The sequence below is a fragment of the Uloborus diversus genome, chromosome 3, assembly GCF_026930045.1.
Source record: "Uloborus diversus isolate 005 chromosome 3, Udiv.v.3.1, whole genome shotgun sequence".
Classification (NCBI taxonomy): domain Eukaryota; kingdom Metazoa; phylum Arthropoda; class Arachnida; order Araneae; family Uloboridae; genus Uloborus; species Uloborus diversus.
The window spans coordinates 137,683,588-137,710,811 of NC_072733.1; the positions used below are offsets into that span (position 1 = coordinate 137,683,588).

Genomic DNA, 27,224 nt, shown 5'->3' on the forward strand with positions numbered 1-27,224 from the left:
CTAAGGAGTTTTTGAGGGATAATTAGAACAACCCATATGACTTAAACTTTTTAAAAAAACATAGCTTTTGAGTACAATACGCAAGGTTAAAACATTGTATGCAAGCAAAAACTTATTTTTTACAATAATAACAACCTACTTCATTGTTTATATTTTTCTAATTGAACTATTTTTTAAATTTATTTATTTATTTTATTTATTTATTTATTTATTTATTTTCAAAAAATTGGGACAAGAAATCAATTTTTTGAAGAATGTATTGCGTCATGAAGGTTACCTAAAAATTTTTTATTTGAAAAATATTTTTTGGTGGGTCTATAGGGGCATATAGGGACAGCTTTTTATCAACCTGAAATTTTGAATTTTCAAAAATGTTTTTTTTTAATAGAAACCTGCTATAATCCCAATGCTTTTATTTTAAGGAGGTAATGTTTTTTAGTTATAGAAGAAAATTTGCTCTACACTCTCAAGTAACCCCTTTCCATAACTGGGAAAAGAAAGTAAGAAGATAAGTTCTATGATTCCAAAAGTGATTGAGCATTCAGTAATTCAAAAGAATAAAATTATTCTCAATCTTTCCTAGTCAAACTCCTAGATTCTTTTGTTCATCAATAACAAACAGTAAGATAGTGGTTAAAAATTAGTGTAAGATATTCTGTTTACACTGGTAGTCTTGCCATGAGAAGGGAAAAGGAATTTTTATTGAATAGCATTTTTGAAAAAGTAGCAGGGATTCCAGTTTGGCGCAGTAGAACAAACTCTGGTTAGAGTGATGAAAAATAATACACATTAGATTTTTTTTTCCTAATACAGTTGAACCTTGTTAATGTGAAATTGCTTAACACAAAATACTCGTTAGGCCCCATGAGTTACCAATCAACTAATAATTTAATGGATCAGATGAAATTTGGGAAACATGACACAATATCACAGTCTCATAATTTTGACGTTAACATGGTTCAGTTGTATTTTTTTAATGTTTCACTTTACTTACCAGAAATCCCAAAAATGTCTAATGAATTTCGAAAATCAGTAAAAGAAAATGGAATGAGATAGAAATGTTTCATTTACACCTTACCCTTGGGAAACCAGGGAATTCATTTCACTTATTTGGCACATTTGGTTATCATTTCCAACAACTGGTGGCACAGCAGATATGCAAAAACTGCAGATTAATTGTACCCGTGACATATTCATTCTAAATTTTTCAATGCAATCTGTTTGTGAAAGTGTTAACATTTATTTTTTACAAGTCCTTGTTACAATTTTCATATTAGTTTGAATTTTACTTGTTTATGCAGTGCCACATGTTTCCAGAAGAGGTAACTAAATATGCCAATTTTTTCGGATAAAATTCCCTGGTTTCCCAAGCATTAGTTTACAAACAAAACATTTCTATCATGTTCTATTTTTCTTTTACAATTATAAAAATTCATCAGTCAGTTTTGAGACACTTGGTATATGAGATCCAGTTACAGTAAATGTTAGACACTTAATGATGTGTTTCAACTTTGTGATAACCTGAAAAAAGATGACTTTAAGCTAATTACCAATTTCAATATCTTACCATAGCTACATATGGAAATTTTTGAACTATCTGTCTAATTCTAATAAATTCATTTTCCAAGTTGCTTGCCCAAACATCTCTTATTCCACAAGCTTCATTTGTAGCATAGTTATTTACCAGGATGTTCAGCCTGTCATGCTAAGAAAAATATTTATAGAATAGCTTTGAAAAAATTATTAAAAATTCAATATATATTTTAAAGAAGTCTATTATATATAATGTAATTTCAAAATTATTTCTTTTACATGTATTTAAAAGTTTCTGAAAAGTTTTCATCATCCTAAGAGCTAATTAAAACAACAGAGTTTATAAACAGAGCAAGATATCACTGAGGACACTTACTGCTAAATTATTTTTTTTCATAAAAAATGAATAAAATTTAATATATTACAGCTTTGCACAAATTTCAACCCATTGCGGCATAAACAAAAAATATACATAAATTTCAACCTGCTGTTTCAATATTTCAGAAATATTTTTAAGCTTCAAGTGCTGAACTCAAAAGTAAAAAAAAGAAGATTAATATACCTAGTAGTTTAGACATGCAAACAATAAAAAAAATCTGAAATTGCATTAAATTCAAATATTAAATATAATGAATATATAACATGCATTACTGTTAATGGAATAACCAGTGTTAAAAATGTACAATTATTTCAATAAACAAAAATGAATTAAACAAGTTAATCACATTCATTATTTGTTATAATAATTTACAGACAGACAAGTATATCTAACTAAAAACCTATTCATATGAAGACCTAGCTCCAAGTAAAGTTTAGTTGAATGGCAAAGAGAAGATGAAAGTTGCGTTTTTTTCCAAAAGAAATTATGTCACAAGTTAATTTGTGCCAAGTGAAAAGGAAATAAGTCAAGTTTAACCAAATGCAGTGTGCCTTGAGATCATGTGATTTGTCTCACTTGAGAAAAAAAATCTCATGTGGGATCTGAAATGAAAAGTAAAATCAATCTGAAACAAGCAAAATAAGAAGAAAAAAATAGATGCTTGGATTTTTCTTAAAGTTTTGTGAATTAAAAAAAATTACAGTGATATTTTTATTTTCATTAACCATCTTGCTATGACCTTTAGGTAACATTAGTGAAAATAATGTAGGGATGAGGAAATATAATTTGTAAATGAAGATTAGTGGTTGATTGTTTCCCAAAATTGTGTTTCAAAAATTTATTCTGTATATTTTACATAAAAAAATACATGGACTACTATCAAATGGCAGTAAGTCCTTGTTACTTGTTTGTGTCAAAAGGGCGTAAGTTATTGTTACTTGTTTATGTCAAAAGCACAAAGTAATGTGGTTTTGTTCCAAAAAGGTTTATGTCCCTTTTTCCATTTCTAAATAACTATACTGTTAGGAATTTTAACCATATACTTTTGTGTTATTATAGTCCATAGATTTCTAGGAAAAACTATTTTTTCCTTAGAGTCAATAATAAATGTTACACAACAAGATCACGCTTCTTGATTAATGGAAAAACTTTTAACACCATTTGGAACACAAGCAATTCATATGATACAATAATTTTTACTTTTATTTTCAAATTTTTAATGATTGGTACGAGAAATATTGAAAATAAAATATCAGTATAATTTAGGGGTGCACTGGAATACATTAAACATTTACAAAAATTTTATCATTTTACATATACAGTAAAATCCCTCCTAACAGACACCCTTCTTATGCAGACAATGTTTAATTCAATGATAACAAGGCAAATAACATTATTAAACCCCTGTCCTGCAGACACCCTTCTATTGTGGACTAAAAAAAAAAAACTTGCCAGGCTCATCAAATAACAGCATGTGCATTATTTGCATTGCGTAAAACCTTTGAAGATAGTATGAAAATCAATGAGAAGACAATCCAAAATCCACAGATGAAAACGATCGATATCTATTCAGAGAAGAAGAAAGTTCACAGTTCTGTTCTTGTTAGCTCATCCTAAAGACTGAACTTTGTGTCCTGAATTTCACACAAGCATTACATGCTGGAGATTTCAAACTCTATGTGCAAGCTCCTTCGAATTTAAAGTGTATGTTCTTCTCCCTTGATTGGCCGAACTACGCTTACGCTGTGTCAATCCATATGAGGGACATGCCGTCTTTGAGGGATCGTCTACTTCATATCTATTCCAAATTTCGCAGAAGATATTTTACAGTAAGGAAGACAAGAACGGCATTTTCGGGGATATCAATCAACAAAGCTCACAAACAAAATAATGCACTTATTAAAGCAGAGGGTAGAGCTGCTGACTGTCTGCACCCCCCTCCTCCCCCCTGAAGTTCCACGAATCGTCCATAAATTCAGTAATATTCTCAAATAAGATCAGCAGAGACGAGGAAAGCACCATGAAATTTCTAATGCAAACAACTTTCATTCATCAACAGCGTTGAGAGTGTGATTGATATTCTGAATGAAATAAGCAACCCCTTCTTAGAACCAAGTGGTGACCTCATGGTTTTGGACTCACGATTACTTGTAGATTCTGAAAGAGCATCCAATTGGCGTAGTATGAAAATAATTGACGAATCTCATGCAAATGAGTTCTTTCAAAAATGATTCATTGATTGCTCCATTTCTATTGACATACTAATACAGAAAAACAAGTTGACAGTATTTAACAGCGTTTCAGTGAAGTCCTTATCTGGGAAAGAACAGCTTGCTGCCGGGTCATTCCACGTCAAATCAACCAAAAAAATGAGATTTTGACACCCATAGTCTCGGATTTTGATGAAACTTGGCATAGTTGTTTCTATTATGGATGTAAGAAAGAATGTAATTTTTTTTTGCTGTATCTCGAACGGTTTAGATTTTATGGAATGTCAAAGTTTTCTGAATTTTACGATTTTTCCCGATGGTGTGCGTGAAAACTAATTCGCATTTATGCAGAAAACAAATTATAACTTCCCTGTTTACCAACCAATATTGTTGAAAAATTTTTTTAATAAACCTGATTATCCAAGGATTACAGAAAAAAATACAATTTCATCAATAATTATCAATAAAAAAATAAGAAAAATTCCTAAAGTACAATTTATTAAGTTTTTTTGAGAAAGTTGGGAGCTATACTTAAAATGAGATATCTCCAAATGGGTAGTAAATAATCCCTCCATTTTTTTTTTATTTCTGATCTAAAAGATGTATTTTATCACATAAAAAAATAATTTAGGTGGTTTTTACACTCCTTCATTTCAACAAGAGGCAGAAAACATTTTTTAAGATAGCTGCATGAAGAAAAAAAACATCAACACCAGCCTTGCTCTCAAAGGGTAAAAATCTGACTACTATTATGCAATTTTGTCTGAAGCATACCTTTATATTGAATACACAACTTATAAATGGTAAAAATTACATTTAAAAATTTTGATTACAAAATTAAATGCTGTAATGAACATTCGATGAGCACGTTCATTGTAATGAAAATCGCAATCTTTAAAAACTTACCTCAAGGAACATGCATAATATTAAATACTCTTTTAATTGCAGATAGGGGAACTTGTATTTTCAAAAATTGAGTTGATTGTTTTCATAAAGTTTTGAGAAAATTGGTAAGTTCTTCCAGTTGTTGTTTTGGGGGGCTCCACAACTGCAAGGACATGAGTAATAGGGACTGCAGAAATAGCCTCCCTATTTGGCCAGAAAAATGATGGCGAAGGTGCATGAGGATGCATAAAATTTCCAGTAACATCTTTTTCTTCTTCATTTACCTCATTCACCATGCCAAAATACCACAAATTGTCATATATACTTGCGATGAAGCACCCAGAATACAACTGTTCTATTTTCACAATTGAAGTTTGCTGTTTGTTGTAGAGATTGAAAGTGAGAGCTGGTTTTTCATCACTACTAATTCTTCTTGCTTCAATGTTTCCCAAATTATCCAATGGTCGAAAATTGTGGAACATTCTTATTCCGGGAAGAGTTTCTACTGATTTAAATCGACTTTCTTAAGTCTGGCGAGTTAAATCGACTTCCTGTTTAGAAATTAATTGGAAGTGAATATTTTTGAAGCTAGTTTTGCAAAACTCAAAAAGATCATTTGTGGTTAATACTTCTTTGCCTAGCTCTTGTTGATAACTGTTTTCTGGCTCCACATTTGACAGTACCCCCTATTCCGTCACATTCCGTTTTTCCATGACTAGTTGCGTGGAATGACCACTGAGCTTTTACTCGAAAGTCATTCTCGTGCATGCACAAATTTATAAAATTGAACTTGTTTTTGTACTGCCCAGCACATCCATCACTGAAGTAGTGAACAATCCTGATTTGAGGGTGTTTCTCTTTGATGAATGCTATTACTATTTCCCGAATCTTATGCACCATAGCTACATCATGTTTTAGGTCATCAGATATTATGCAAAGTGATGAAATATTTTTTTCATTACTTGGAGCTTTGCAATAGATCATAACAGGATGAATAGTACATGACTGTGAGGTACAATGGTAACCTTGAGCTTCATCTTGTATTGTAAAACCATAATTTTCGCTAAAATTCATTGATACGAATTACGTTCCATTGATTACGAATTACCATCCATTCATTGATTACGAATACGATTCGCTAAAATTCATCATACAGCAATGTATGATGAAACAGTTTCTTTTAAATTTTTGAAAAATGAAGTTTGCGATTTGGCTATGAATGCATGTGGAATCAATTTGTTCAATTTTTCAACCAATATATCAATGAATTCTGTCACTGAGCTTGAACATCTTATCATTTCAGTACGATCTGTAGTAACCCACTGGCTCTACTCAACAAGTTCTTCATTTTCATAATTTTCGAATTTAGACTCTAAAAACTGGATTAGGTTGGTTTTTGATGGGCAGTCATCACAATGTCGCAGCATGCATTCACTTTTTGTGTCCTGGCAAACAATGAAGGACATAAGTTTTTTATAATCTTCTACCACTCCCGCCCCCTTAATTAGCAAAATTACATTTTGGTGAATTGTGCATACACACACTAAGTGTGTGCCACTAGCACCAGCCAAAACACACCACTTTGGTCTTAATGAACAGAACTTGGACAAACCTATCTTCATATTTGGGTATTCTATTTTAAATTTTAAATACAGTTCCCAGAGGTTACACAAAATTAAGCGTTTTCTTTCGTAAACGTTTTTTCGAACACTCACAACATCCTTCATTCCAGGCAGAATTCTAAAATGTTCGCTACTTTGATAAAACTGTTCTACTAATTGAATAGTTTCAGAACTTAACATTTTCCCCAGCCTTGGCTCCGGTTCTGCTAAAAAACCTTTATCTTTAAACAGTTTTTGTGCTTTGCGAACTGTGTAATCAGAAGCATTGAAAGTCTGTATTATTTTCCTTTTTGGCCACATCAATGCAGCTGGAATTGTCAACATTTGAATTTGTTTTTTTTTTTTTTTTTTGGAACATTGCTTAAGTCTTTTTTAATAATGGAAATAAGTTGATCTAGATCTTTGGATTTTTGAATAATATCTTTTTCTGGGACATCATTTTCTTCTGGCAAATTAACTTCAAGAATATGTTGATTTTTTTCTTTTACAGTTTCATGCACTCTCTGTAGCTTTTCTTTGCCATAAGATGGTTTGCTGTGTTCTCCAAGTGCATGTAATTTCACTGGGGAGCATCCAATTTCATGCAAAGAAGAATTCAGTTCCTCAATTTGTCTTTTTTTTTTTTTTTTGTAATTTTTTTAACTCATTAAGATTCAATCCATCATCTTCTTCTTCTGAGGAATTTCTGCTTTCACTGGTTTTTTCAATATCGTCAGAATATTCATTCAATTGAGAAAACTTGTTCCTGCAATTCGCACAAAGCTTCTGTCCTGGTTTCACTTGAAATCCTTTTGCTGAAATAGTCCTACTTAGTTCTAAAGTTACAATGTGAAGTCCTTTCTGAATTGAAGATTTGTGTCTTTCAAAAGGATCACAACAACACTTTTGTAAAAATTCATACTTTTGCAAATACACACATTGATGATGAAGACAAATAGTTTTTAACTCATTGCTTGCACCTGTTCTTAATTTCAATAAAGTTAACTCGGATTCAGAGAGGTTTTTAGTACTCTTTGTGTCCTTTTTCTTGACAAAACTCAACAAATGACAATCACTATGCGTAACTTCTCCAACGCTACATGTCTCCATTTTTAGTTTACAGCCATGCAAAATCAAAATTTTACTAGCAATTTTTTTTTTTTTTTAAACGACAATATTAGAACAAAAACTTTTCACTTCTAATTACAACTAAAAATACTGTAATTGGAAATAAGAATCAGTTAAAGTATTAAACTCAATCATATGTTTACTCAAGCAACAGCTTTTGAATGACTGACTGGTTAAGGTTTGTAGTTCTGTTTCTATGATGATTTCATGTGTGGGAAACCCTAAGTGCAACTGCACAATCTCCAATCATATAATATGTGGTATGAACTTGTATATTTTACACAAGTCAAGGCCATATGTTCTGTTTCAAAAAGACCTAACTTTTTCAGACAAGTTTCATGTATGAGCTCTCAAGGGAGGGGAGGGGCTCAATGAGCCTCTCAAGAGAGAGGCTCATTGGGCCTCTCAAGGGGTTTGTGCAGCTACTTTGTTTATTTTCATTCATCACTTGGAAGTGTAGGAGGAAGGGAGGGGGAGCTCTTTTTTATTACTTGATGAATAAAGATGAATGACAGTGGATTATCCTGGTTGATCACTTTTTCTTCTTTCTTCTTTTTTTTTTTTTTTTTTTTTTTGGCTTAACATTTTGGTTTTGAAGTTCCCAGAGAAGTTAGTTGAAACAATTTCTATCTTTAAAGATTAAAAAAATGATGAAGGAAGGGAAAAATTACAAAGGTGATTTTTAAATGTGATAAAATGAATTTTTAAGATCATAAATAGAAGAAAAAAAGGGGGGGGGATATTGTCAGCTCAATTTTTGAAAGTATTAGTTCACTTATCTGCAGTTAAAAGATTTTTTAACATTATGTATGTTCCTTGAGGTAAGTTGATGATTTTCATTGCAATAAACATGTTCGTCGGATGTTCATCATTGCACCTAATTTTTGTAATCACAAATTTTAAATGTAATTTTTACCATTTATTTGTTGCATATTCAATCTAATTTTTCATCCAGACAAAATTGCATAATAGTAGTCAGATTTTTACCCTTTGAGAGCAAGGCTGGTGTTAATGTTTTTTTTCTTCATGCAGCTATCTTAAAAAATGTTTTGTGCCCCTTGTTGAAATGAAGGAGTGTAAAAACCACCTAAATTATTTTTTTATGTGATAAAATACATCTTTTAGATCAGAAATTTAAAAAAAAATGGAGGGATTATTTACTACCCATTTGGAGATATCTCATTTTAAGTATAGCTCAAAACTTTCTCAAAAAAACTTAATAAATTGTACTTTAGGAATTTTTCATATTTTTTTATTGATAATTATTGATGAAATTGTACTTTTTCTGTAATCCTTGCATAATCAGGTTTATTTTTAAAAAAATTCAACAATATTCGTTGGTAAATAGGGAAGTTATAATTTATTTTCTGCATAAATGCAAATTAGTTTTCACGCGCGCCATCGGCAAAAATCGTAAAATTCAGAAAACTTTGACATTCCATAAAATCTAAACCGTTCGAGATACAGCAAAAAAATTTTGCATTCTCTCATAACTTTATAAAAGGAACAATTGTGCCAAATTTCACCAAAATCTGAGACTATGGGTGTCATGACTGGGTTGAAGTGACATGGATTGACCCTGCCTTAAAAAATGACTGCAGCCGTTTTTCCAGACACTATTGCATTGCTTGTCAAGTACGTCGGGCTTATTTGCACAGTCCACATTTCAATAAGGCACAGAGAATGGATGCAGCATTTGATGAGTATGTACCTGCTTCTCTAAAGTCTGCATTAATATTGAAAAGAGGAAAAGGTTCTTGTCACCAAAAGTGGAGGCAACAAAACAAGTTTTTAAAAACTGGTCTGAGTTTTTGAGCAAAGACTCAAATAAGCAGGAACTATTCAAATGCTTGGAGGAATTTTTAGCAGAATAAATTTTCAACGGAAAGTCGTTATGGTCACTCGTCACAGGATTGTCCTTTGCAATGGCGATTTTGATTTGACATTCTTGATGCCTTGCTCCTATGATGAAGCCGATGGTAGAATGCTGTTCCATGTACACACGGTGCATCTCTTGATTACAATCAAGTTTTTATCAGGACAGTAGACAACAACATTATCATTTTGGCCACTGCGCTTCTTAAAAACCTCGAGGGGTGTGATCAGCTGCTGTGGACTGAGTTAGACACTGGAAAATCATACCGAATCTCCAATATCTGCACCATAGAGCAATTACTTGGTTTGGAAAAGTGTGCCGGACTTTCATGCTTTTTTAGAATGTGACACAACCTTGTCTTTCAGAAACAAAGGAAAACGATCAGCTTGGGCAGCATGGCAAGCCTTATCTGCTGTCAAAGACGTTTTTAAATCTCTTTTACCCATTACTCCAAAAGAGGTACTGTACATTGTATTTGAGCTGGAAAAGTACGTCATAAAACTATATGATAGATGCAGTGAAGAGGATAACACCAACTTTTCACAGAAAACATTGTACTCTTCTCAAAGGAAAATTGAAAACATTCCCCCAACTTAGGATGCATTAGTAATAACGCTCTTTGAATGTTGGTTCAAGCAGGGCATATATCAAAGAGGTGTCTACAAGTAACTCCAGTCTTTCTTACCCTCAAGAGTATGGTTGAATAAAATCGAGCGAATGGCTGGCAACTTGGAAGACATTCCTATACCTTCTTTTTCTTTATTTTAAATTTATATTAACTTTAACATTTTACTGTAATAATACAATCAAAATCTAACTTTCAAGTCAAACGAACTTCCAACCTCCTACTTCCGAAGTTTGTAAGGAAATAATTGCAAGATCAAGTATTGTAACTCTTGATGCCGCTGTGGAAAAGCTGGTCTCCCTTGCACTTTGTGCAAACGTTCTCGTGAAAATGATGAGACCCACTGAGATATGTACAGTAATGTTTAAACTCTGCTTTTGTATTAAAGACACTAATTGATCACAATTTAAAATGTTTTTGATTGAAATTCGGTTATTTTTTAAAAAGTTAAGTAGAAGATCATTAGTGCTATATTTTGAGACACATTTTCAGGAACCAAGTTTTATAATGCCTTTCTATCGCTGCTTTTAACCTAAGGTAAGTCCTATCCACAGGTAAGATAACTTTCCAACGTTATAAAAAACAATCCAAATGACATAGCGAATGCCTTCGTGGCTAAAAATGAACCTTAATGACCCTAACACATAGTTAAAAAAAGAAATTGCTTGAACTTCAAAATGCACAATCTTTTCGTTATGCTGCCGGACTAACAGTGGTTTGCTGACTTCTGAAAAGCAAGATCCAGCCAAGAATTTTAGAGTTGAAGGACGAAGTTCAAATTTCTGATGTTTCACAAAGAAATGAAACATATCATTTTAACACAAGACAAATATTTCATGCGAAAGCAAGCGAATGTGGCTTAGAGTTTTGCAAATCTTAATGAACTTAATAGAATTCATGGACAAAGTGAGATTGTATTAATATGTATGGACAAGCTTAACGGATTCAAACCAGAAATTCAGTTATCGAGAGGATGTAGAGATTTAAGAGAGTAGTTGGGGCAAACCAAGTCTAGCAACCTTTTGAAAACATAATGAAGGCTGCATTATGATTAAAAACAAAGTTTAAGCACTACTTCAAGTTGACTGGCACAGAACAATATGATTGGGCTCATGATTTGTTGACGCATCAGCAAGGGACTTTCTTTAAAGCATGAGAAAAAATTATTGACCTCAGCAGCAATCAGTCCTTAAAACTGAGGTTCAGCAAAGTGTCTTTGGACATATATTGGTTGTTAATAAAAAGAGTATACCTAAAACACCCATGATTATGTTTATATATATATGGACAAACTAAACGGATTCAAACCAAAAATTTGGTTGTGGAGAGAAAAATTTGATTGTGGATCCACTGAAAATCATTAAACAGACCAGCTATATTTGGGGCAAACATGCGTGGCAGCATTTTGATTCAGAACAAAGTTTAGCACTACTTCAAGTTGACTAGGGTAGAACAATGTGATTGGGTTCATGATCCATTGACTTTAAAGGCATGAGAAAAATTTATTGACCTCAGGAGCAATCACTTCTTAAAACTGGGGTTCAGTGAAGCATTTTGACGTATATTGGCTGTTAGTAAAGAGTATACCTAAAAATTTATGATCACTTTATTCATTAGCTGTTACTGTTACTATTATTCTTAGCACTGACACTTTCCAAGAACAACAAAATATCATGCCTAGATCTTCAATTTAAAAACTTCCTGTAGTTTTTCCCAACATGGAGCTGAATAAAAAGCTCCACTTTCTCACAGGACAGGCAATAAGTGTCTCAGCTGTGTTAAGTGAAAGTTTGGAACTTGCTGGACGTAATGATCACTAAAATTCATGATAAGCCTTAATTCAATTTCTAAAGAAACTGAAATGTTTAAAATATTAAATATTATATCCATATGGAAATGCTGTTTTTCCCCCCCTCTTCCTTGCTTCTATTAGTGAATGATAAAAATATTGTCCATATTGACATATGAAATTTGGTTCAGTGTAGTGCAAGAATCGAGCCAACTATTAAGTGTGCCGTTACGTCAAAAAGGTTGAGAAGCACTGATGTAGGCAATAACACCTTTAGGTGCAACTTTTATTACTTTTTTCTAGTATTTTAAAAGAAATTGCTAGACTGATTTAAGTTTTGAATGGTTAATGTGGAATATGAGAATTTTTTCTGGACCTAGGAAAAGATTTTCAAAAGTGTAGGGCTCCGGAATCTATTTAAAATTACTTGCTGACCTCTGATCTAGGTCGCCTAGGTATTACCATTTTCTCAGAATGCAAAAGACTAATTTCTAACTTTTTAGATACATAAATATTTACAATAAAAATAGTTTTCTATCTTTACTATGACAACAGCTTTAACCTTTCATAGTCCTCAGATTGGAAGAAATGATATTGAAACCATTTATTGCTGATTATACTACCTGACATCATAAACGCATCCAGGTCAAAAATAGCTATTTCCGAAAAATTTAGCCTAGCAAACACAAAAATCACCAGAAAAAGTTGAGATTAGCTCTAGTTCTCATGATATAGAGCCAACTGAGTTTGTGAAATCTCATTAATGTAAATTTTTTCCCGGAAGATAGAAGTACCTCCTATGGGAATGACCATCTCCTCAACCCAAATGGACTTCAAGAAATATAAATTCTGGGAAGAGAAATGTCCAAAGTGAACCTCTTGTAGTTCCACCCATTTCTGCTTCCACCCATGCTCATTCTGCTGGGAATAATGAAGAACTTCATGAACAAAGATGGTTTTCCTGTACCTTAGAGGGACATTTCCAAGATAGAGTGAAGTTAAAGTGAAGGAAAGAATTTTTAATGACCCTTCAAAAATGCAGTTATTAAGACCACTATTTTTGATAAAAATCTTGGAGGTTTAGAGAAAAACACATTGAAAGCATTTAAGGGTGCATTATAGATAGTTCTAAGCAGCAGAGAAGACAAGAACTACGCACAGTTAGTCAAATAACTCCTACAGAAATTATGTGACGATTGATACAATATACGTCTCTGAAGCTCCACTTTCTCCAAGATATTATGTATAAAAACTATGTAGCTGCGAGCTATGAGCATGGGGAAAGATTTCACCAAGACATCTGCAATGGATCGCAGATATCAGGGTCATAGAGCTGAGTTGATGCTTGCCCAAGTTATGATCCTTCTTTGATGTACAACAAGAAGCAATAGAAAATACAGTGTTTAAAATACAGCAATAGGCTGTAAGCTTTTTTCAAATTAAACATAGTTTAACGAAACTGGATCTATTTAATTACATTTAATGCACAGGATTTTTTTCTTTTAAAATTCACCTTCAAATGAATGGATAGCGCAGTTGTACCAAAAAACCCAATCTAACCAACCAATGGATGGCATCTGTGCATCTTTCTCTCATAGGTTTTTAATGTAGTATTTTGAAAATAAGAGTTAATTTTAAAAAATTGTACAAACATACGCTTTTTTTTATGCAGAATTTGTAAGAACTGACTAATTAAAACCAGGATACAGACAATTTTTTTTTTTTTTGTGCAGTGTTATTTTATCGCTAATATTTTCAAAAACACTTCTTGCAAATGAACATTGGCAGCAGGAACCCCAAAACAGGGGGGTCAAAGAAGGGGGACAGATTAGGTAGGCGGTGCCACTAAAATAGACTTTTTTAAACTTAATTTTAAACGTCATTGTTGATTAAATGACCTTCTCTAAAAAATTTGTGATACAGTCTCAAAATTCGGGACAGATAGTCATATGCTAAATGCCAGGGGTGCCCACCTAGGGGGGGGTCATGACACAGACTGTGCCATTGAAATTTTTAGGGGCGGTGTTTTGAGGGGTATTTTTCTCTTTTCTTGGGGGGGGGGGGCTTTTGCTTTTGGGAGCATTGCAACATTTGGTGGGGTGAGCCCTTGCTCTTAGGGGAATGGGCACCCCTGTAAATGCCCTGCTTCCAATTTAAAACTACATTTTAATTTTTATGTAAAATAATAAAATGACGAAAATATAAAATGCATGTTAATTATTTTTTTTAACATGTGAATTAATGAATTTTTATATTTTTGATCGATCGTTCAATTTGAACTGAAGTGGAGGAGCAAAGCCCCTTTACTATGAAAAGTGAGAGGGCCATTGCCTTCCGTACCAGCCGCCTATGCTAATAAATATAAAAATTCACATTTAATGCTAATTACAAAAATTGATAAAAATCAGATGATTCATTCAAATGAGAGAACAATGAAAATCAGCCAGTCAGAAGGAGTACTATCAAATCTAAGACAGGTATCCTATTTAGCTTGGATTAAGCCCATGATACAAAAAAACTTAATGCACAAACTTCTGCTTTGAATTCATTCATACTCAGAAAAAGTTCAAGACATGTGAGGTGAAACATCAGCCAGTAGTTAGATTATTGATGCCAGACATAAAAGCCTTATTTTTTTCAGAAAGTAAAGTAACAATTTATGTGCACATATGCTTCAACTTGGACTTTTTATTCATCAAAATCAAATTTTCTATTCAGATAAAAATTTGTATTTCTTTATATAAATATATAAAATATTACCTACCATATTTGTTTTAAAAAATCAAAGTATCGTTAACTTGTGTATTACAGCAAAGCTCTAATTTTCTTTGGAATATTATCATAGCTAGTCAAACCAAACCATCTGTAAAAGAAACACTGATGTAGCATTACAATTATGACAAATAGATTGCTTTCTTCTTTTTTTTAATGCATGAGAAAATACATCTCCAGGGTTTTTTTTTTTCTTTTTTTTTTTAAATATCATTGAGTATTTCTTGACTTAGGGAGCTGTCTATAAATGAGGTCACTTTTTTATAACGTTATTGACCCCTCTCCCAATCACCACACTTCATCATAATCCCTCCCTTCCCCACTCAACATTGCACTCTATAACATACAAACATATCAATGGCATGGTATATAAGAGAGGTTAGGCCGCACTCAAAATCTGTTTTTGAAAATACATGCATAAAGGCACTGTATATATTCACATGCAAGTCGACCACCTTACGCTTAGGAGGAAAATCAAGAAAAAATTGCTTGTAAGTCGAGGTCCTACTTTCAGAAAAAAATCGGAAACACTTTGATGCAATTTTTTTGAGTAAACAGTTTAAAAGGAAAGAAAATGAATTTAAATAAATATTCTTGCAATCAAACAAGCATGATTTTCATATTTTTGCACAAAAAGGTTTCATTTTTGCGATCACGATCTTTGTAAAGAGTTCACTTTCGCAGTTACAAGTTTTGGTACTAGTTGCTTTTATTCTGAATTAATATCAATAAAATTTCTTGCTGTAGCCATATTTCATTATTTTTTTTTAGAATAAGCATTAAATTCTACTACGACCAATGAAGGAAATTCCTTAACAAGACAACTCCCGCACTTTGCTATAATTGATCTTTTGCTGCAATAAATAATCTTTATTTTGAAATCAAACCATTTAAAATTATTGCAGAATGCGCAACTATTAAATTTTTATGCGGAAGTTTAAAATAGTTAGATTAAAATCGGGAAAATTTTCAAATATTTGAATGTTTTTCTCCAAGAATTGTTCAAGGAAATTTTCCCGAAATTCTACCCCATGTAAAAGTTGATATCATTTTTTGTACTAAATTTTTTATTACGCCTTATATGCAAATATAAAAGGCATGCGCACATGGGGCACAGGCCCAGGGCACCAACACTTGGGGGGGGCACCAAATATGTAGGTAAATTTTTAGTTGGACTCAATTTCATATGGCACTGTAGTAAAGTGTAATTGTAAAATCTAGAAAGAAATTCGCCTTAAAAATTTAATCTCTTTCACAAATCCCAAAGCTTCTCAAAATTTAGTTTATATTTGCACAACTAAAAGTTATATTATAGATAATTTTGATAATTTATGGCTTTTACTGCAAAGGGCAAAGTTTAATGACCTCCTATATTAAAATGATTAATTGTCATACTCTGACACATAGGCAACTCGTAAGGGGAGGACAATTGGCGCAACTACCCCCTTACTTCCAAAAGTAAATGGCTTTAACCCTCCAGTTTTCTAAGTTTAAAATTAACCCTCAACCAAAAAGCAATAAAATTAAATAAGTGTTTAGTTTATATTTTTCTTATGTCATTAAAAAAATGGAGCTTTGAATTAGAAGGAAGGAGTGTACTATGGCCATTTGTATGCATTTTTGAGGGTGCAACAAAAATGTTTTAAAAGAGGTGGTTCAATCAATAATGACGTTAACATTCCCTTTCTCCATTTTCACCCATCTCTCAACACTTTTTTGACCCTCCACTTTTTTGGTACACCAGCAGCCTATGCTGGGGCAGATACTAGAGAAGGGTCAGGAGGGTCATGCCTTCTCTCCCCCTAAATTGTCATCAAGTTTATCCATCCATATTGTGTTACAATAACCAGGGCTGCCGAGAGGGGGGCAGCAAGGGCAAAATCCCTGGGGCCCGGCCAGAGAGGGGGCCCGGGCGCCTCATGAAAAAGAAAAAAAAAATTTTTTCACAGTATATGCTGCTAAATGAAATTCTTTTTGGTGTTGGAAAAGCAAAAACATATGTCATTCAAAATTTTAGCCCATTATCCAACATCTGCATGTTCACAGCATCAAGTGCTTGTGGACCAGTTCCTTATGGGGCTGTCTAGCAGAGATGTTTCTATTGGGAAGGAAAATGAAGAGCAGCGTGACCACCATGACAAACAGTGCACGCTCCTTTCGTCACATGCTTTCCTCCTTTTACCTGGGCCCGGAACACGATTGGGTGACATCAAGGTAGGGGTTCCCAAACTTCGTGTCACGCCTCCCAATCATTTCTTCTGGGGTCGTGACATTATCCCTACATTTAAAAATACAGTGAAATCCCGTTACAACAAACTTCAAGGGACCAAAAATTTTGCTACTTGTACAGGGTTTGCTGATATATATCATGACATATATCATGATATATATCCAATATTTACTTTGAAAATATCATATTTAGATATTTTTGACATTTATTTTTTCAACTACGGGATTTTGAAAAAAAATCGTGTTAATCACTGTAATATTGTTCGTTTATTATTAAAAATAACCAAAAAGTGATGTACTATATTTTAATGATGTATAACTACATCACTGATATAACAAAGTAATATAACATTCCTTTTTTATTTTATATTCATAGTAATGTAACAATTTGAATTCAGATAAAAAATGCCTAATAAAATAATAAACGTTGGTCAGAAAAAAGAAAATGTCTTATGACTGTGCACCAACTAATGCATATTTTTTATTTCTGAATCATATAACTGTAAAACTAGGTAACGGAAGAAAAATGAGTAAAACAGCTGAAGCTAAACTAACTCCATTAAAATTGTCAAAAATGTTAAATGACATATTAGATGTAAATAATGAAAGAAACCTTAATTTTAAGTCCACATATCGTAATAACAATATAAGAAAATAAAGAGTGATTTGAGGATGCATTTACTATTTTGAAGATTTGAGTTTGTGCTGATTGAAAATATTGGATATATATCAAAATATCCAACATAGATCAAAATATCAGATATTTTCGAAAATATCATGATATTTTCAAAACCTGCGTTGTAACGAGAATTTCATTGTAATGAAATTCCAGCAATATAATGGAAATTAAAATGGGACTCAAAACTTACTTCGTTCAAACTGATATTTTGTTGTTTTGGTATTTCTTGTAACAGGATTTCACTGCATATCACTGCATAGTTTTAAAATTAAAATACATTGGGGAAAATAACATTTTAGAGTAGTATCAACAAAGACCATGTAGCTTCGCATAAGACTGGACACTTACATAGAGATCAATGCTTTTGCATTTTCTCCCACTTTAAAGAAAGTTATCATAGAAAACAACTTTAAGGTTAGAGTTGGCGATTCAGTGTTGGCAGAAAAAAGTTTTACACTGTGTGCAGCGATTATTCCCCAAGTTCTGCTACTGTGCGTAGTGTGCCGTGTTTGAATCAGGTCTTCTCCCCTCCCTCTGGCGAAGAGTGGTAATTACAAGTGTATTTAAGCCTCAGAGAGGGTCATTAGGAAAATATGAAAGCAAATAAATAAGAAAAAGTAACACAGGAGAAGTTTGTTGTATCAATAACAGGCTGTTCACGAAGATGCAAAGATTTTTCTCATTTGTTTTTTTGCTATTTTATTTATTTTTATTTTCATTTACTGCATATTTATTTTATTTAATTCATTGATTTTGTATTTATTTACTTTTTGAAGTGAGTGCCGAGATGTATTTTTATTTTGGTTACAATTGTTTAACTTATAAGTTTTATTTCTCTAATCACATTATAATTTTATTTTTTTCATGTCAACAAATCATGTATTAAATTACAATTAAGTTAAAGATGTGAAACTAGCAGAAAGAAAAAGATGTAAATATAATGAATTTAAGTTAAGGAAAAAGTGTTTGAACACAACGTGGACTTATAATCTGTCGACGGTTAGGGAAGAGTCATGATTCCCATAACTCTCCCCTTGTATCCCCCTGTTTAATACCGAATATTAATCACGTGAATGACAAAATAATTTTAAAGTAGAATAGCTAGTTATTTTGTATTCAGTTCAGACAAAATTATCGATGAAACTAAAGTATTATTAATGCATACTTTTTAATTTTTTGCTTATATTTTAGGTATTTTGAAGCATATTTGCTGTTAATGATTTTTTTAATGCATATAACATGACTCTACTCTTAAGCTTCTTGTACTTACTATTAAGGAATCATGTTCTATCGTGTGCTTTATCATTCCAGCCAGTGGCATAGCTACAGTGTTTGCCGCCCAGGGCTTTTCCTCAATTTGCCGCCCTTTCATTGTTAAATATTTAATACATAAAACTGTCAAAAAAAGGTAACTAGAAATTTAACTAGAAACTTTTAACTAACTTCTAACTAGAAATTTAATTGAAGAAAAAATAAGACTTAATTATTCTCTATATACTTTCAAAAGAAAAAAAAGGGGGGGGATTAGGGCCCGCACTTGGAGAAAATTGCTAAATTTAAGTCAAAAACCGCAATTTTAGTAAAGTTATTAAATAGGTCGAATTGGGTTTGCTCCCGATTTTTTTCAAAATTAGTCTCTTTTAGTGTTTCTTTGTTGACGTTATGGGATCGGTGGGCAACAAAAGGAAATTTTACAAAATTTTAAAATGCAACTTAGGCTACTTAGAAGAAGTCAAGGAAATAGGAAATGGTTGGATACTCAATGTGAAAATTTTTAGCTCTAAAATATGCAATTTTAGGCTATCTTTGGCAACGCAATTGCATGCGTATTCTGACACAGTTGTAGGAGTTAGAAGAGAGAGCAAGGAGAGAGGGGGCGCTGAGGTTTTTTACTGAAATGTTTTCAAAATTGAAACAAATTTTAAGGGTATCTTTGGAGGAAATTAACTTTAATCTGAAAAAAGTTCTGAAGGAAAAAACCAAACCTCCTCTATTCTCTACCTATACCAAACATTACAATATTTTACTTCAATTTCGAAATTTTCTTCCAGGTAGGACCCCTTCTCCATGCACAGATCTGCTCTTTCTCCTAATTACCAAAAGAAGTATTTCTACTACTTCAGTTTCGAAAATTTTCTGGAGGACTTATACCAATGTCCCATTTTTGCCCTTTTTCTGATGTAACCAGAGATGTTTTTAAATTGGTGTTTTAAAACTTACAACTTTTAGAATCTGCTTTGCTTCAAAGAAATATGTTGCACATAAAAAATTTCTCATCATTAAACTTACCTTAGTTTCAATGAATTCTCCTCTTTTAAAAATAAATAAAACTTGATAAAGATTCTGGAAGAAAGACTAGTAGGGCCAAAGTATCAAGTCTTTGCCCCACCTCAGAAAGATTGGAGATCTGACCTAGTTGTTTCCCCTACCAAAAAGATTTAATTACAAAAAAACGCGGAGGGGACAAAGTTTGGTTTTAATGGCCCCCTTCAAAATAAAAACATATAAGCTGCTGAAAAATATTGCTATAAATGTGTTTTTATTTCAATCAAAATGAAGAATGTCACACTTCTAGCTACCCCCTCTTTCCTCATCATAACAAACTCACAATTTTCACGGGGGCCCCTTTAGTAGCAAAGTCTGACATCACTTGCAGGGTTCATACATTTTTAAAAGTGAAAATTAAGGACTTTTTAAGGACTCTCAAAAATTTTAAAGGACTCATCTGAAATAAATAACTTTAGGTGCACCATTTCAAAGTTTCCGGGAGGGAGGGAGGGTTAGTACTTGATATACATTATATACATATACACATACACAAATGCATAACATTTTTCTCAAAATGCAGGGAGAGGTGCAATTGACTGTGATGCTGCATTATCAGTGAACAGGGGTCTGTCCAGGATTTTTCACAGGGTCCGTTTTTTGTGAAAAATCAATTATTTTTGTGAAAAATCAAATAATTAAAAAAAAAATTTTTTTTTCTTGTAAAAACGAAAGTTTAGACTCTTGAGATGGTGGAAACTGCATCATTGACACTTAAAGTTGAGTGTTTTCTCTCTTTTCTGTTGAGACTATCATTCTTGAGTGTTTTTCTAGTATTTGAAGAGAGGGGGGGGCATCCCTCAAGTATCAATATTTATCTACCATTCTACATCACGTTAAATTATACTAGAAATGTTTTTTGTATAGTATTTAAAATAACTGTAAGAAAAAAAAATTAGGCAGGGGTTCAGCATTTAACTTTTTAACCCAAGACACTGTGTAAGAGCACAGAGTTTCGTTCAAACCTTATAAATTCCGTGACTTTCACAAAAATAAAAAAAATATTTTATTTGTTTACCTCTTAACTAAGCGTACTAAACATCAAAAATTCGAAAAATCAGATTTCCACAGCGGATGCAAAGAGATTGCAATCCTCAAAGTGAAGTAATCAAAAGTATAAAAACGGCTTGTAAAATAAATATTTTTGATAAAATTACTTTTGAATTGCATTTTAGAGTCCTATGATAAACATATCATTAATACCTGGACACAGATGAAGCAAAAATAAAAAAATAAACCATCGATTCAGCATTTTAATTATTGACTCATAAAAGAAAATGTAATTCCCCTTTAAAAACTTGAAATAAGCTTTGTTACAAAAATAAAGAGACTTTTCATTTATTTGCATCCTAATAAAGCAAAGTTAGCTTGAAAAAAAGAATAAAATATGATTCTCATATCGGATGTAAAAAGATTGCGTTTTTCAAAATGTAGAAATCTATAGAAAAAAATAACGGTAAATAAAAGTTTATTTAAAGTTAATTATCCTTTTTAGTATCGAAAAACCAAACCCATATAACTTTCTCCCAAAATAACAGTTTAACATCGCACCACACGACACTAAGTGGCGATAAGTTTAAATTTTGTAACCCTATCTGAAGCGATCACATCCGCCCCACCCATACTATCCTTTGTAGTTCTAAATTCATTTCGCTGTATATTATTGATGATTAAATCATGAGTGGGGAGAAAAGTGCTTACTACGCCTATTCAGAGAATGTTGACGCTTTTCCAAAGACGTTTACAACAACACCACTGCATAAAACAAACAAGCAAAATTATAAACCAAACTGACTTTCAGCTGTTAATTTCTTTCAAAGAAACCAACAACAGGCATTATATTTATTTGGCGGTAGTAATTATTTATGGCTTGCTGGAGCATCACAAGAGCAGTGGCGTAGCTAGGGAGGGGCGGAGGGGGCGGTCCGCCCCGGGCGGCACTTTTTGGGGGCGGCAATTTCACACTTTTGATTTGAAAAAATTTAACCCGTTTTCCCAAAAAGTAAATCATGCTTTTGATTTTTTTTTTGAGTCAAAAAAAAAGGTCTTTTAATTCTAAGGTTGTGGTACGAATAAAAGAATAAAATTATTCAAATACAAAATGTGTGTTGTTCTTATGGATATCTCAGCATTATATTGTTTGTTTTTCCTCTGAAACTACAGACTGAGGATAGCCCAAAATTGCTATCAAGATAGCCTTAAATTGTTTTTTTAAGCCTTCAATTTCGGATAATTTCCTTGCGAACTCCCGATTCTCCTAACGTCACCAAAGAAAGCATAAAACTGACTTTAATTTTGAAAAAAAAAAATCAGGAGGGATTCAAACGCCTCTTTCTATAAACCGTTACAAAAAATTGCTTAAATTTCCGAATTTTGACTTAACTCTTGTAATTTTTCGTTGGAGTTCTGAATTTCTTTTTTTTCTTCTGCAAGAGAAGTAAGAAGGAAAAAAATAATTTTATTTTTTTTGTTTTGGTTGATCGGATTTTTGTGAAGGGTCCGTTAACAGACCCAAATTTGCTCTGGCCAGACCCCTGGTGAATTATATTTTAAAATTTCATACATTATAGGGATGAGAGTGGTCAGAGAGCAAAAAGGAGGAAATCAGGAAAAAAAAAGAAAAAAACATTTTTAAAATCATGCAGAAAAGGGATGAGATCAAAATAGCCCCCAGAGTCCATGACATTCCAGATTTCAACAAAAAAAAAAAAAAAAAATGGCTAATTTACGAGTTTCAAAGGTAATACAAAAATTTCCCCAGTTAATTATGTTTGAAATAATTGTGTAGTAATTAATACAATACATGGCACATATTGTTCTTAAAGCATAGTATTTATTTTTTAAATTTCAGTTTAAAATACAGTAAAACCTGTGAAGTTGACCACCCAAGATTTCAGGGGAGGAAATAGAAAAAATACAAAAATGGGGACCGAAATTGATATAGTTTTTACCAAATTAAGGAAATTTACAGAAAATTAAGGACTTTTTAAGGGTTTTTTAGGAACCTAAATTTTGTTTGATGAAATTAGGGGTTTCTTAAGGGTTTTTTAATGAAGTACGAACCCTGACTTGGGGAAAATCCCGAAGAGAGTTTTTAGATTTTTATGCTACATTCAAGAGTAACTTAATAAATTTGATACGCAAAAAAAAATGTAAAATAAAAATAAATAAAATAAGTTACCATGTACTTTTACCATTAAGCTACAACATAAACAATTGTAAATAACTCCACTTAGTAGAGATATTAACAATTTCGAGAATAATGATTTTCTAATAATTGTTATCCATTTGTAGTAGACATCACTTTATTTCATTCACTAACTTTAAAACCTAAAACAGATAAAATCAAAAAACACATTTCTTTGTTAATATCATCCTATTCAAATAATTGAAACACAAAAGATTAACTTAGAATTTAAATCAATTCACGAATCATACAAACCTATTACGGTTCCGTAATCGGAAACCAATATGCAGCAGGGTCAGGTGGAGTAAAATAGGCCAGTGTTTTCTTTTTTTTTTTTTAATTCTTTAAAAAACATAAAAATATTTTCTTTCTGTGTTGCCAATTTTATATAGTAAAATCCCGAAAGTAACCCCCCTATCGATTATAGCCCCCCCCCTTTTTTTGTGGAAAGTGAAATTATTTTAAAATCCTGAATATACCCTCCCCCCCCCCTTTTTCACCTGAAAAAAAATCTGATCATCTTCATTTTCCACTCCCTCTAAAAAAAGGATAACATTTTCTGCTTTACTTGAAAAGCAATTACAGAGGTTTAGTTCTCCCCCCCCCCCTTCGCCCCCATGTGCAGGTTTTCTTTTCTAAAAAAAAAAAAAGAAAGAAAACAGAATGATTTGAACAAAAAAGAAAAAAATGGTCTCCACGGTTTATTCCTTCCAAAATGTTTAGACTCCTTTTGATGCAAGGGCGCCTGGTTTTTTTTTTGTTGACAGTATTACAGCAGAAATTTATTTGACTGTACTGCTTTTTATTTATTTTAGAAGGAGCGTTTTTGTTCTGACTTGTGAAAATGAACAATCTTCAACACGACGCCATTTTGAAAACGTGGCGCCATTTTGGAAATGCGTTGCTTAAAAAGTAGCGCGAAACTTAAAAATAACCTTTTTTAAAGGCAGAATAAAATAATTGAACGAGTTAATGATCATCAGAAATGTATATTTCACAAAATCAAATAAGAGATTTGTCTCTGTTTGCGTTCGCGAACTTTGCAAAGCTCAGTTTTCGAAATTACGATCTTCGTAACGAATTGGCGGCCGTGATTGCGATTTTTGCTTTTATTCTGAAACAAGAACGTTAAGATTTTGCTTCTTTTACTGTAACCTTATTACATTCAGTACATGATGAATTTTCAAGCGATAAATTATAGGGATTTCGCCAACTAAGGTACAAAATCCTTTCTTTTGAAAAAGATGGCGCCCACATGCAATTTTTTACTACTTGAAAATTAGGACAGGTTTTTATTAATTAATTTCTCACTCTTCATTAATATTAACTCTTATTTACTTATTTCTTTTCTGACTCTAAAAATAATTCTACTAAAAACAATTATTTTGGCTCATTTTTCAAAAAAATCTCGATTATAACCCCCCCTTCTGAAATTAACAAGTTTTGTTTTGAAAATAGGGGGGGGTTACTTTCGGGATTTTACAGTATCATTGGCACCAGACATCATTTCATATGCAGAATTAGCAGAAAACAGTGTTGTATTTACGTATGGGTTTACTGGGCAATAGCATGATTGGGAGGCGGCACTTTTTCTCATATCAAAATAAGTAAAAACCTTTTTTTTTATTCTTAGGGCCATAGGAGCGATCTCGTTATTTCATCATACGGCTCTGGGGCTGTAATGCAAAGAGTAATTGAAATTTTTGACTAAGTTCTCAGCTCATTAAACATACAGTCACTACACAATACTTGTTCTATTTTTGATGATCTGATGCTGTTGCGTAGTGAAAACTCATAAAATCTGATGTGTAGGTAAGATTTTTAATTAAGAACAAATGGAATAAATCTCCGAACTCTATGAGAAAGCTTTAATCCTGCTTTTCTGTTCATGATTTTGAACATAATTTATTTTTAAAAAATATTTAAATAAAAATAAAGCTAATTTAAATTTAAAAAAAAATCCAGTTTAAGTATTAAAAAAAATTGTGATTTGTTTACCAACCCTGTAATTCTCAACACCTCTAGACGGCGGCCAGTTTCAAAAGCCCTGGGCTGCTTTACATCCAAATACGCTACTGGCAGAAACTTATACTTTGTAATTAATGATATTAGAGATTTAATATAATTAAAGATATTAGAGATTTAATGTTTTCAATAATAGAAGCTTGAATGTGTTCATCATTAAAACTTTTGATTGAAGGAAAATTAAGGGCAAGGGAAAAAAGTCAAAGAAGTATGTATTTCCATGCAATTATTCTTTCCTACAATGTAGAATTGTATACAACGAAATTTAAAAAGAACATCAAAGTCTTTGTTTTTCCGGAGAGAGATGATATTTTGACTGCTGATGCATCATAAATAGTGAAAGCCATTCATGACCCTGAGATTAACCACAGCAGAGACAATATTATTTTCTAGAAATGTTTATATGCAATGCTTTCTCACCAATGAATAAAAGTACAAAATTACTATTCAGTAAATTGTGAAATTAAAGCTTTTAAAGCATGACTTAATTTTCCCCACCAGTGACTTATTTGACCCAACCCTATGAGGTAAAATAAGTTATTGTGACAACATGTTTAAAACTTCTTTATCAGTATCAATATTTTCTTTTCTCATTGATTTTCCACTTTAAATGTCAAAGAAATATTCATTTGTATATTCTGAGCATTTTATTCACTGGTTGATCGGTTGGTTTATTTGATTTTAATGGCGCAAGAGCCCTTCAGGGCTATGCTGAGCTAAACAATTCTTTATTTTATACCATTTATTTTTCATTCAAATATAAAACAAGAAAATGAATTCACTGGTTGAATTCATGTATATTTTTTGCTACCAAGCTATGATCGTAAAACTGCTGTTTTTTAACCTATTTGAAACTCCAAAAAAAAGAAAAAAAACTGGAATATTCATTTGATATCATCCAAAGCAATCACTCTTAACAACTGGTTAATTAAACGATCATACGTAACAAGACAATTTAAAAATAAATTTCTACATAGTTTACAGATTACAAGTTTAAACATAAAACAATCCACAGCTTTAACACATGTGGAATAGATATCAAAGAATGACGATAATTAATTTCCCAATAACTTGTGATGTACATCACTCACTTATTCTATTACCTGCAAAGTAGATAAGATCATAAACTTTTTTTTTTACCTTTTTACTCAAATATTTAAAACGTGATAAGAAAAGTGAAGAAAACCATCTAAAAATGTAGCTCAAATACGAGAATCATTCAATATCTTTTTTTGATTTCATTTCATTAGGCATCAAGGAGCAGTCTTCAGATAGGAAAAGAGAGAAATAAAAACTAAGTTCCTTCTCTCCAGCATTGAGAAAAAATAAAATGAAAGGACTGAAGACGTTCAGCGTGAAGCAGAGACTCCTTGCGACTTGTCACGTGATAAGTAAAATATTGAGACAAATCAGGTTCTTTTCGCTAGTTTCATGCAAAAAAAGTCAACCATTAGTTGTTGTTGCGTCACATGACTTGGAAAATTTGCCTCGGCTTTTGCTAAGTGCTATGGTTGTTTGATTGATAACGCCAAAGGTTGATTTGAGCGAAATGGGAAGATTGGGCGCCAACTATTGGGCGCCGCATATTGTGCGCCGGGAACATTGGGCGCCGGGAACTTTGGGCGCCGAGTGTTTTGGGCGCCGAGCATTTTGGGCGCCGGGAACTTTGGGCGCCGAGCGTTTAGGGCACCGGGAACTTTGAGCGCTGAGCGTTTTGGGCGCCGGGAACTTTGGGCGCCGAGCATTTTAGGCGCCGGGAACTTTGGGCGCCGGCAAGCGAATTTTGAAACCCTCTCAATTACAGTGCATTGGCGAAATTCGGAAGCTGCCAAAATGGTTGGCGAGAATTTCGCAGTGCTGCTCTTTGCGGAGCGCAATGTTGCTTATGCTCTGCTCAAGCACATGCCTCTGCTATAGTGCCTAGAAAGAGTAGTGTGCCGACCGACGCTTTTTTCCCCACGATTCTTGAAGACAAATTGTA

General features: G+C 32.6%; 1 protein-coding gene across 4 annotated transcripts in view; it reads right to left on the reverse strand.

Moving 5' to 3' along the window:
- The window catches only part of LOC129218623 (CCR4-NOT transcription complex subunit 7-like), a 77,126-nt gene extending 50,615 nt beyond the window's left edge, over positions 1 to 26,511 (reverse strand). Inside the window, exons 1-4 of one of the 4 annotated variants that reach the window (XM_054852943.1) lie at positions 26,384 to 26,474; positions 23,213 to 23,361; positions 14,791 to 14,889; positions 1,568 to 1,705 (exon numbers count right to left, since the gene is read on the reverse strand). In XM_054852943.1, the coding sequence (XP_054708918.1) occupies positions 1,568 to 1,705; positions 14,791 to 14,793 (141 nt within the window). In that variant the 5' untranslated portion in view covers positions 14,794 to 14,889; positions 23,213 to 23,361; positions 26,384 to 26,474. Of the gene's footprint in view, positions 1 to 1,567; positions 1,706 to 14,790; positions 15,552 to 23,212; positions 23,362 to 26,383 lie in introns of those variants that run through there. The other 3 variants (XM_054852941.1, XM_054852944.1, XM_054852942.1) reach the window with 3 other exon arrangements.
- Between the last annotated feature and the right edge of the window lie 713 nt (positions 26,512 to 27,224).